Raw genomic sequence first — 11,528 nt, forward strand, 5'->3', positions numbered from 1 at the left:
TGAAATCTAGAATAAAATGGTTAAAGGAAATACAGGCTTTTTCACCAAGTCTGGGAAGCAGGGAAAACATACTTTAAATCTTAGGGAAAAAAGAATCCAAAGAGGTTACCTAGGGACTTCCCTGGTGGTCCAGTGGTTAAGAATCGGCCTTCCAATGCAGGAGACGCGAGTTCAATCCCTGGTTGGAAAACTAAGATCCCACATGCTGCAGGGCAACTAAAGCCTGCACACCACAACTAGAGAAGCCCGCGTGCCGCAGTGCAGACCCAGCGCAACCAAAATTTAAAAAAACAAAGAGGATATCTAATGGGCAAATCTTTGATATTCATTAACATATTGGAATTTAAGAGCTAGAAAGAACCCGAAGGGCTCCAATTTAACCTCTTTATTTTACAGATCAGGAAAAATATCCAGAGTATGCACCCAAGATCAAATTATTCACAAAATGGGACACAGGAAGAAAATAAAAACTCTGGTTAGATATGTGTACTAAGAGAAGGAATATGCCTACTCATCAAGTCTCATTTAAAGGAAGATAACAATGCTTTGTCCCTTACCTGCCTTGGTGTTCCTGTGATTACAAAGATCTATGGCTATGACAGATATACTATGACTGATAAACTGTGCCTGCTCCAATAAATAATCAATATCATTTACAACTGCCCAGAAAGGTTTCTACTTAAATTTAAGGGAAAAAATTATCAGATAAAGTATCAAAGAAATTTTCCAAAATGAAATTTTAAAACACTGTCCAAACTATGACTCAAAATCCCGAAAGAATAAGGGGCTAAGACTAAGAAATCTTAGTAGACAAAACTACACTTTTACATGGGAAAAATGCTGTAAGCAAAGCTGAAAGATAAATGACAACATTACTTGAAAGTTTTATCACAAGGGGTTAATTAACCAAATATACAAAGAGCTTCTAAAAACTGAAGGAAAAAATCTATAGAAAAATATGCAGAAGGTATGAACAAAGTGTTCTCATAAAAAGAAATGCAAATGACCTTAAACATATGAAAACATGCTCAACCTTGTTCACAATAAGAGAAACACAAATTTAAACTACACTGTTACCCTTTCTTCTGTATTAGATTAATGAAAAATTAAGTTTGAAAATGCACTCTGATGACAAGGCTATGGGAACAGGCATTCACATACACTATAGGTAGGAATGCAAAACGGTACAACTACTATAGAGGAAATTTTGGCAATACTTAGCAACTGATATATATGCATTTACCCTTTGACCCAAAAATGCCACTTCTAGGAATCTATCCCAAACATATGCTGGCAAGAATACAAAACCGTACATGCAGAAGGAAATACATTGCAGGACTATTTGGAAGAGTAGGAAACAACACAAATGCCTATCGACGGGAACTAGCTGAATATTCATCCACCAATGGAATAATACTATGAAGCTGTGAAAAGGGAAAATCTCTACATACTTCTATGGTGGGATCTACAGGGCATATAATATTAGATGAAAAAAGCAAGATACAAAACAGTATATGCAAACACTACTTTTTACCTAAGAAAGGGAGAAAATTATAAATATATATTATATATATTACATAAATATAGATTATGTATTATATATGTTATGCATAATATAAATATCAGAATATATTAAGGATATATAATTATATATAAATATATAATATATTTGTTCTTCTGGAAGGATAAGCTCAAAGCTGGTAAATATGATACCTATAAGGAAGGGAAATGGTCAGGGTAGAGAAAACAGGAAGCTAAACTTGTCTGGATGTATACCTTAGCAGCTACTTGTTTTATAGGCACTATGCTAATGTTTTATAATATAATGAAAGAAATCCAGTTGGAAAAAAAAAAAGCAGTATTGAAAAATACTGGAAACAAAATGAAATAAATCAACTATCAACTAGATATCAAGTTGGCACCCTTACCATATAACAAATTGTTTCATTGGTTTTAAAATGCAACAATTTTACTGTACATATTCCAACTGGGATATATACTAAGGACAAAAACGTACTATAGAGAAACCCTAAACATCACTCAGGAGTCATATTGTTAATAGTAAAATTGGTATCATTAATTTGAAAGCATTATATATAATACAGAAAAAGTATGTTAATAGGCAAGAGAAAAAGATACAAATATAAAATCGTGTTTAAAAAAAACTATGAAATTAAATTGGAAATATCAGTGTGAATTCTGGATATTTCTCTTTTTAAAAAATGTACATATTTCCTAACTTTGGCCACTGTAAATCCTAAAACCAATGACCAATCTAGTAGCAAGAGTACCTTCAGCACCCAGACTGGTCTCTAAACACCATCTGAAGGGAACCAGGGCTTCTTGGTGGCCAGAAATGTTTAAATGAGCCAGGAACATGTTTTACCAGAAAATAAGGAAACTCTCAAAGATTACTGGTCATATCAAAGTGGACAGAAGCCAACTTAAACAGGCTGCCACTAGGCAACAGGACAACTTGAGTACCCTGCCAAAAAAAAGACTGCAGTAGGTTGAAACAGTTTAAATATATTCAAGTATATAATTTCATGATGATTAAAAAAAAAAGGCAAAACCCTCATGGTTACCTTTGGAGGTTGCTAGGCCACCAACTCATTACTGTGCTCTGAAAATAGAGGGAAAGAATTAAGCATTTTTCTTGCCTTTCCTATTCCTATTTCAAATAGCTGGTGGGGTAGTCAAATAGCTGGTGAATTAAAAAGTTCTTCCTCATAAAAAATTTCCAGCTAATAAATGCTGAGGAATGACAGAATCAGAAAATCACCGTATTGCAACCGCCAATGCAATAGTGGATACAGGCAACCTAAATCCATGAAAGGATCTTACCATTAAGTGAAAGGCTCATGGAGAATTTCATGATGGATGGACTGGGCTGACAACACCTGAACCCACTACGATGCTCAATTTTAACATCACAGAGAGAAAACTCAGACATCATGTGCCTCTCTGGAGTGTTTTGCACCACCGATGGAATCTTCCCCTGCCCTCACCCCAACAAAAAAAGTCAAGGTTGAATCTGATCAAGCTTCTAGATCAGTGCTGTTCAACAGAACTTTATGCAATTATGGAAATATTTTACATATACACCAAACTATTGGGCCCTTGAAATGTGGCCAATGCAACTAGGGAACTGAAATTTTTAGCTTTATTTCACTTTAATTCATTTAAATAGTCACTGATGGCTGATACCTACTATATTAGACAGTGCATTTCTAGACCTTACTACCAGTTTAGAGGGAATAAAGGGAATAGATGTACAAGTTAAAGGATACCATGTGGATGCAATCAACTAAATCTAGAATGTTAAGGGAAAAAAGAGAGGCAATGAAACTGCTATATTAAAAAAGACTGAAAAAGTGTTATCAACTCAATGCAACACGTGGATCTCTACAGGATTTTGATCCAAACAAGCTACTTATAAAAATACATGCATGGGACAGGTGGGGAAACCTGAACCCAGACTGAATATTGACATTACGGGATTTTTATTAATTTTCATAGATGTGATGACAATACTGTGGTTCTGTAAAACTGAAAACACAAACTTAGTTCTTGAAGAAAAAAAACCTAAAGTAACATAAAAACCGAAAATTCAATTCCTGAAGCCCAGGTCAATGTTGGCTTTAGCTGAATTTCAAATCAAGTTGACATATGTTTAAAAGTAGGAAGCTCTGACGCCTGCCGATGCAGGGGAACCGGGTTCGCGCCCCGGTCTGGGAGGATCCCGCGTGCCGCGGAGCGGCTGGGCCCGTGAGCCATGGCCGCTGAGCCTGCGCGTCCGGAGCCTGTGCTCCGCAACGGGAGAGGCCGCAGCAGAGGGAGGCCCGCATACCACAAAAAAAAAAAAAAAAAAAAAATTCTAAAAAAAAAAAAAAAAAAAAAAAGTAGGAAGCTCTGATAAAGTGGACCACTGACGCTGTCACCATCTGCCACCACTACTACATAAGTGAGAACGGGAAGGAACAAGCAAAGGTGTTCTACCTTTTAATGGGAGACAAGCAGCATCAGTACAATTAACATATACAATAACTACAAATAATTGTTAAAACCTGAATACATTTTAAAGAGCAGTGTAACTGAATGTTTATAAATATCTAACCCATTTTAATTTCAGTCATTCTTACCATACTGATCACTGGTAATGATATAGACAAAAGGCAAGAAGCTCAGTATAAAAATCAACCTAAAGATGATACTGCATTCCAAATAAGAAAATACATACCCTTTGTTATATCATTAAGCTACAGCTATGATCAATATAAATATAAATATTTGAAGGTAACATGTAGTTAACGATCCTTATGATTTCCTCTTCGTATCTAGAAAATAAAACTAAATGCAAGCATGTGGGGTACTGTACAACTACAGAGCACAAATCCTACAATACTGCTTTTATTACAGAAAGAAAAAAAAATTTAAGACTGGCTTAGGAATCGTCTGTAAGTCTCAAGGAAAACTACTCTGCAAGTAAGAGTGCTGTAATTGTAAATGAAGACTAGTCGCTGAGAGCAAGCTCATCTTTACCCTGATGTTGTAACAGACATTAAAACAACAACAACAAAAAAAATCCCACATTATGAGCCGAGACTTACTGCCTTCAAATACCTTCATGATTAAAGTATTCTAAGAACCCGTTCCTTTTATTCTCTTACTTCATTATCTATTTCCCATTCTGATTTGAATGGAGCAATCCATAAGTTCAGGGCTCCCCAACTTCAGTCCTTCATGATTTCTGCCACATTTCCGTACCTAATGTACTAATATTAAGGTTTTTATATCAACTCCCTTTTTACAACTTACTAAACTTCCCACCCATAAATGAACCGCTATCACCTGCCATCAAAGACCTAAGTCTCAACAATGATAGGAAGCTAACCAGATGAGGCAGCCCAGGCGGGAGCGCTGGGCCGGGGGTCTCTCCCCTGAAGTGGAAGACTGGCCCGCGGCCGACTCCGCTCGGGAAAGATGAGCAGCTCGCCCACCCCGCAGCCCTCCCGCCGGCCCGGCCTCCGGGGAAGGGCTGACCACCTGGCTGGCCCGGACAGTGCGCTGGAGGAGGCCATATCTGGCTTCGCGGGTCCGCGGACCGTCCGCGGCGAGGCCGAGGGGTGGGGCGCGGGGGCGGGCCCGGGCCGGCGGGGGCGAGCCTGGAGGCCAGCGGGCCGCTGAGTAAGCCGGCCTCGGGCCATATGGCCGCTCGGGCCGCTGCCCCAACGCAGCCAGGGCTGCCTGTGGACACTGCCGCCCCTCGCCCGTCCGACGTTCGCACATGCGGTTACGAGGATGCCGCGAGCGCGCCCCCGAAGCTTCCCGCCGTTACCTCCGGCCGGGGGCGCGCACGCGCGTCACCGCCAACCTGACGTCCATCCACAGTCGTCTGCACGTTCGTCCCGCCCACTGCCTCCTCACTTTTAATTGAAGCAACATCCTCCCTGACTCCCCCTCCGCGCCTGCAAATGGGCTCACCCACATCTGGGGATCGAAGAGAAGACAGTGCCGGTCACGTGACACTGAGGGTGTGGTCCGCTGGAGGCGGGCGCCGCGCTGGGCCGGGTGCTGGTAAGGGTTTCCCGCGCCCCTAGCCTAGGTCTTAGAGAAGCGGAAGCGCGTTCGGTCTTATGCTGCTCCTCTTGGCCGAGGCCGTTCTCTTCACCTCATCCTCATAACCACTCCCCTCACCGCACGTCGGGAGGGGTGGAAAGGGTCTTGCGCGGCGATCCTGGGCTTCCCCCGCTGCCGCACTTGGTATATCCTGCCTCGGGCCGGAAGCCGCGGCTGTGGGGCCGCCTCCCACACCTGTACGGATGGTGGTGGCCTGCGAGGGTCATTTTTAGCTCGGGAAAAGGAGTTCTAGCTTTGCTACTGTAACTCTACGTTGCAGAGCTCTAAAACTGAGATGGATAAAACTGCCCTGCCTGGGGGAACGTACGCACCGCCTGTCTGGGAAGACCCTGTGACGGGCAATGTAACAAGCTCCCGATGGGGACCATTCACTGCGCCCAGGGAACTATGGGGCCCGCGGAGGGGCGGGGACCGCGTTCTCCTTGGCGCTTAGAGAAAGTTCCTGCAGGAGGCGCCCTGGGAGCTAAGTTTTTAGACTGAGGGTTAGCTGGGGAAAAAAGGAGCGAGATAGTGCATTCCAGGCATTGGGATAGTCACATGTGTAAAAAAAAATTTTGTTCAGGAAAGTGGTAATGGCTTATTCTGGCAAGTGTGGCAAAGTGCTTGGGACGGTGGCCGTGTCCTGGTCATTGCACGCCTTACGCTTTCCACCCTTCCAGCTCCTGAAGAGTGAAGGCACCTTAGCGCCTAATTCTGGAAATGTGATATTGACCCCGATGAGCTGACGCCCAACCTTGAGTTTGGAAGGAAGAGTAGGTGTTAGTGATGGGGCAAAGAGACCTTTAAGTGCAAAGGTTGTAAAGTATGACAGGGTTAGAGGTGTTTGGAAGAGGGACAGGTGGGAAAAGATTGAGGCTAGATTGGGGAAGGCTATGCTGAGTCATTGATACAAAATTTACACACAGCAATTGGAAACAGTAATGCCTGAGCAATCAGTCACAAAGCCGACCTAACTTGTTTAGTGGATCATAAGGACAAGAAGGAACCGGTCAAGGGCAGAATGTGTGCTGAAGCTGGAGTGATCTGAGAAAACTTTACAGAAAGGTGGAATCTGTGTGTGACTGGGAAAATCAGCTGGGAGGGACTATGGTCTTATAAATAAACTGCAACCTGACCCAGATGAGATGATTCTTTCCCAGGGTGATATCATGCCACAATTCACATCCAGACTAAAAAGCCTGGAGAACCCTACTGTTAGATTACATCATTTCCTCAGTCTTCATGTGTAAGAAATAATCTTTTTGGCTTACAGATCTGGCAAGATCAAAGCTGCAGGAGAATGGACAGTGAGGTGCAGAGAGATGGAAGGATCTTGGATTTGATTGACGATGCTTGGCGAGAAGACAAGCTGCCTTATGAGGATGTTGCAATACCACTGGTAGGCTGTAATTTGTGCTGAGGGTGATAGGTTAAAGGTATGATCTTGCAGACCCTAGTAGGGGTAGGATATCAAGACAAATAAACTAGTAAGGCAAAGAAATCAAAGCTGTGGAGACCTCTAACTCTAGAAGCTTCTGGAGAACATTTAGATTGACTTTGAAGAGAAATGTGGTTCAGAGGGCTGACGTGACCAGCTCAGTTAGGGGGTCATTCCAGAACTAGAACCCAGGTCTTGTGAGCCATGTTCTGTCCACCACACCAAAGCTAGTAAACCAGATGATGAAAGTTTAATGCACACAATGAGGCGGAACAAGAAGCAGTGGCATATGCACTTTATTTCTTCTCTACCTGTGGTTTGTCAGTTGACATTTTTAGAAACTCACATTTTTGGAACACATACCTATTCTAGGTTCCCTGGAAAATATTTGGAAGAGACCTGGCTTTCCTTCTTTTGCATTTAGACCATCACGCTCTTTTCTTTCCTGACCTCTGGAAAATTCTCCTGCAATGAGTTTGTTAAACCTCATGTAATAAGTGATCTAAACATTTTGCTTGAATAAATATTTATTAAAAATCCTATTTATGTCACAGAGGCCTAGCAAGGAGAACAGAGACTGTTTTTCTTTAGAGCCTGCCAATTGCAAAGAGCCAGTAATAAAATAGAGCTTGCAGGCAGACCGTGTGCTGCTGCCATTTACATTTTCATCTAAGAATAAGAGGTAATATGTTCAGTGAATAATACACATAACAAATAACAAGTAACAGCTTAGTTCAAGTTTAGAAAAATAGTCAAAAGAGCATAATGAGAATTATAGCTCCACTTATTGCATACCTCTTTTGTGTCATAGACCAAAGTTGAAATCTGACATACATTATCTGTATCCTTAAAACACCCTTCAAGGGTGGTGGTGTTCTACCCACTGTACAGGAAGGAAGCAGGATCAAAGAGGGGAACTTGCCCAAAGGTTGGTAGCCAATAAGTTGGACTTCACACCAAAGTCTGTGAGGCTCCAGATCCTGTCCGGTGGTGGTTCCTTCATTCCACAAGCAATTCTTGAAGCCTACTGTGTGCCTTAAGACTTGGTAAACATAAGTACAGTTTCTGCCCCTCGGAGTCTAGAGAGGCAACATATATCAATAAATAATTGTAATAATAAGTGTTCTAAGTGAGGGTTGTGAACAGCTATGTAGTGTAAGAAGTGGCTGATTGCCTGGTGGGCATCAGGAAGGGCTTCAGAGAGAAAACTCACATTTAAGCTGGTCATAGGGAGGAAAAGAGGTTTAGTGAGGGTAGACAAGGGCCAACCAGCAGAGGGGACAGATGTGCAAAGGCTCAGAGTTTTAAACTGCTTTGGGAGATGGTGAGGCAATTCAGTGTGGATGGAGGATATACTTCTCATAAAAGGTAGGGAGAAAAGTTGGTCTTGGACCCAATTTTGAGAGGAGCATTTGATGCCATGCTTAGCCCTCATCCTGAGGATATGCAGGAGTGAGTGGTCTTCAAAGTAGAGATCTGCCATGCTCGAATATATTAGAAAATCAGTTTAGCAGCATTGTTAGAGAATGTGTGCCAAGGAGAAAGGGGCCAGTGACAGGGCAAAGAGACCAATTAGGAAGCTAATACAGTGTCTAGACAAGGGAGGAGGACCTAAACAAAAGCAAGAAAGTGGAGGGGAATTGCTGAATTCTGGACACGCTAATAGCAGGATTTGGGGACCATTTGTGTGAAGGGGGTTGACGGAGAGGGAGATTTCCATGCTGACTTCCAAGTTGTAGCCTGGCCCTGTTGCTAATCTGTGTTTTTTCCCAGGACTTGTGATTCTGAGGCAATGTTTGTGTCGTTAGCTTTTGCTGCTGCCTAACAAACCCGAAACATAGTGGCTTAAAACAACCGTTATTTATGTCATGATTTTGTCATTCAGCTGAGAGAGTCTTGTGATCTTTGCCAGCTCGGTTAATCTCTGCTGGACTTGGTGGTGTTTTGCAGTCGGCCAGCAGGCTGGCTGCAGGCTGGGATGATGAGCTGACTAGGCCACAGTTTCATGGTCCTGCTGATTAGCCCAGACTTCACAATCATTTTAGGGTTCTAAGAGAAGCATGAGAGGGAACTGCAAGGCTTCATGGAGCCTTGACCAAGAAGTCACATGATCAGTCCCAATGCAAGACTGGGGAAATAGACAGTGCCTTTTCATAGGAATGGCTACAAAGAATTGTGGCCATTTTTGCAGTACCCCACAATAGATGGTTGTTATGTTCACGATACTTTATGATACTTTGTGTTTGTTTTCCAGGCATATATGCAATTTTATATGTTGGCATTCATTGCAAGAGACAATAGTGACCAAATGAAAAATGTGTTATTTTAGAACAAGATGAAATTAAATAATATCTGAATTAAATAATTGATTAACCAAGGACTTGTTTATGCTTTGTCAGCTGTAAGTAGTTATTGAAACAAAACTTTCTCTTTGCAATATTGCTTTAGAGAAAATGGTAGTTCCTTTCAATTTGAACAATTATGTTTGAATCTGAGTATTTGTAGAGCAAGATGTGATTCAAACATACTTGTACATATTGTAGTTAAATCATTTTATTCATATTGAACATCACTTTGAAGGAAAAAAGTTATTATATTCATATACTGCACATTGGAGTCCAGTGGGAAATCGTAAGTCTGGATATTGAATAGCAGTTTGCTACCCTAAAAAAAAGTCTAAATTCAGATAACTGAAAAGAAATATATTGGTATCAGTGAATTCTAGTACGAAACAGAGTTTTAGTAGTAATAAATTTAAAATACAAGGAAACTATCAAAAACTTCTCACCACATGCCAAAAAATGGTGAACTATGCAAGGTGATGGATGTGTTAACTAGCCTTATTGCAGTAATCATTTCACAATATATATGTGTATCAAATCATCACATTGAACATTTTAAACTTACACAATGTTGTATGTAAATGAAATCTCAGTAAAGCTGGAAATATATAAGAAAACTACGCCAGATTCTACACTAAGTGTGGCCCATGGCTTACCATTTTAAGAAAGTTGTGGGTAGGCTATGTTGTTTTATGTTGCCCTGCTCCACCACTAGGGGGAAGCCTCATCTAGTGTGTTACATTTTCAGTGCTCCTACCTCCATTATAATATAGGCACATTGGATACAGGATCGTTTTGAATATCTTTCTTGTGCTTAAGAAACATGCCAGCAAATGTGGTATTCTCTAAAGCAGCCTTCCCAAAAAAAGATTTAGTACTGGCTTTTTTCAGTGTTCCTAGCCGCTAGTAAGGATGACAGGTAGTCCTTGCACTGGATACCCCATGCAGTGCTGGGCACCTCACCTGCATTTCCTCATTTAGCCCTCACAGCACTTCTGTGAGTTGATGACTACTTTTTTCTCTCATTGCCTAAGAGGAAGCAAAGGCTGCAAGGGTCTGAATACCTTGCCTGAGTAACCCAACAAATGGTGGAGTCATGGCCTTGGATCCCAGTGGCTCCCAGAAGCCTGTGTCCTGAGCCTTCTGCCACGCTGCCTGCCACACAAGTACCAGAGTCATAATGCCATCACTCCCGGCTGGAGACGGATGGGGCACGTTTGCGTGAGACTTGTGATGTTTCCTCACATTTTTTGTTTTCTAGCTCTTTCCTTAGGGTACGCTTCCATGCTGCCTGTTTCTAGGAACTCACGGGTTTTAATTCCAAGTGCTTTTGAGTTTTAAGGGGTTTGTTAACGTAGAGTGTAACATCGTCCTGAATGTCCATTGTACCTTTTCAGAATGAGCTTCCTGAACCTGAACAGGACAATGGCGGCACCACAGAATCTGTTAAAGAACAAGAAATGAAGTGGACTGACTTGGCCTTACAGTACCTCCATGAGAACGTTCCCCCCATTGGAAACTGACGCCTGGCTCCTTGTTCATCCACAGATTTTTTTTTAAATACACAGATACAAAATGTTTTCTTTCAGCCTCCTAATTTGAATCTTTTAATGTTAGATCAACGCTCAAAAATGTACAACTAATTTTGTGGCCACAAAATGCAATGTGAACATACTCAACCAGAATGAGAAGCTGATTGTGATTTCTTGGGATTGCAGAATATCTGGCCCTTTGAACCTAAAGTTATTCATTGACTAGCTAGTATTTGAGCATGATTCATTAAACATTTGCCTTTAACTCTGATTTTGCTTTACTGTCAGAGTTTAACGCTTCCCAACTACTTATATATGTCCTGTGACACAGGTGATTGAAGATATGAGAGGGAAAGGCAAAGAACAACAAAGCCAGACATGAGAGTTAACTTCTCATATACCCACATTCTGAGAATCATGTGAGTGGGTGTGTGTGGAGTCTGTAGATGTAATGCACGTATAGATGGCCCATTCACTGACTACTGGGATTCCTAAGATTCCCCATGATATTTTCAAACTTTGGATAAATTTACAAATTAAAAGCTATCTTGACAGTTAACCCTGCTCTCCCTACAGCTTCCTTTGGTGCCACTGGAA

The 11,528-nt window shown here is 41.7% G+C and overlaps 2 protein-coding genes across 13 annotated transcripts in view; one reads left to right on the forward strand and one right to left on the reverse strand.

The window, feature by feature from the left end:
* CEP63 (centrosomal protein 63) overlaps positions 1–5,575 on the reverse strand; it is an 81,237-nt gene extending 75,662 nt beyond the window's left edge. For 5 of the 11 annotated variants that reach the window (XR_003679681.2, XM_024131849.3, XM_028489530.2 and 2 more), the window contains exon 1: positions 5,339–5,490. Coding sequence is in view for 5 of the 11 variants with exons in the window: in XM_024131849.3 (XP_023987617.1) it covers positions 5,339–5,490 (152 nt within the window). In the remaining 6 variants the exon portion in view is untranslated. Of the gene's footprint in view, positions 1–4,894; positions 4,997–5,046; positions 5,115–5,338 lie in introns of those variants that run through there. The other 6 variants (XM_028489558.2, XM_024131853.3, XM_028489589.2 and 3 more) reach the window with 6 other exon arrangements.
* On the forward strand, positions 5,489–11,196 carry ANAPC13 (anaphase promoting complex subunit 13). 2 transcript variants are annotated; one of them, XM_007123426.3, is made up of 3 exons: positions 5,489–5,577; positions 6,893–7,018; positions 10,797–11,196. In XM_007123426.3, exons 2-3 carry the CDS (start codon positions 6,920–6,922, stop codon positions 10,920–10,922), a joined length of 225 nt encoding a protein of 74 aa, XP_007123488.1. In that variant the 5' UTR covers positions 5,489–5,577; positions 6,893–6,919; the 3' UTR covers positions 10,923–11,196. The 2 variants fall into 2 exon arrangements, with proteins under 2 accessions (XP_007123488.1, XP_007123489.1); XM_007123427.3 differs by lacking the exon at positions 5,489–5,577 and adding an exon at positions 6,666–6,684.
* The last annotated feature ends 332 nt before the right edge of the window (positions 11,197–11,528 follow it).

This window comes from Physeter macrocephalus, chromosome 1, assembly GCF_002837175.3.
Source record: "Physeter macrocephalus isolate SW-GA chromosome 1, ASM283717v5, whole genome shotgun sequence".
In the NCBI taxonomy this organism is placed as follows: domain Eukaryota; kingdom Metazoa; phylum Chordata; class Mammalia; order Artiodactyla; family Physeteridae; genus Physeter; species Physeter macrocephalus.

Excerpts from the sequence above, each read along its gene's own strand:
- ANAPC13 (XM_007123426.3), top strand. The coding sequence starts at position 6,920 with ATGGACAGTGAGGTGCAGAGAGATGGAAGGATCTTGGATTTGATTGAC. Across the intron at positions 7,019-10,796 it reads AGGATGTTGCAATACCACTG|AATGAGCTTCCTGAACCTGA; the intron begins GTAGGCTGTAAT and ends GTACCTTTTCAG.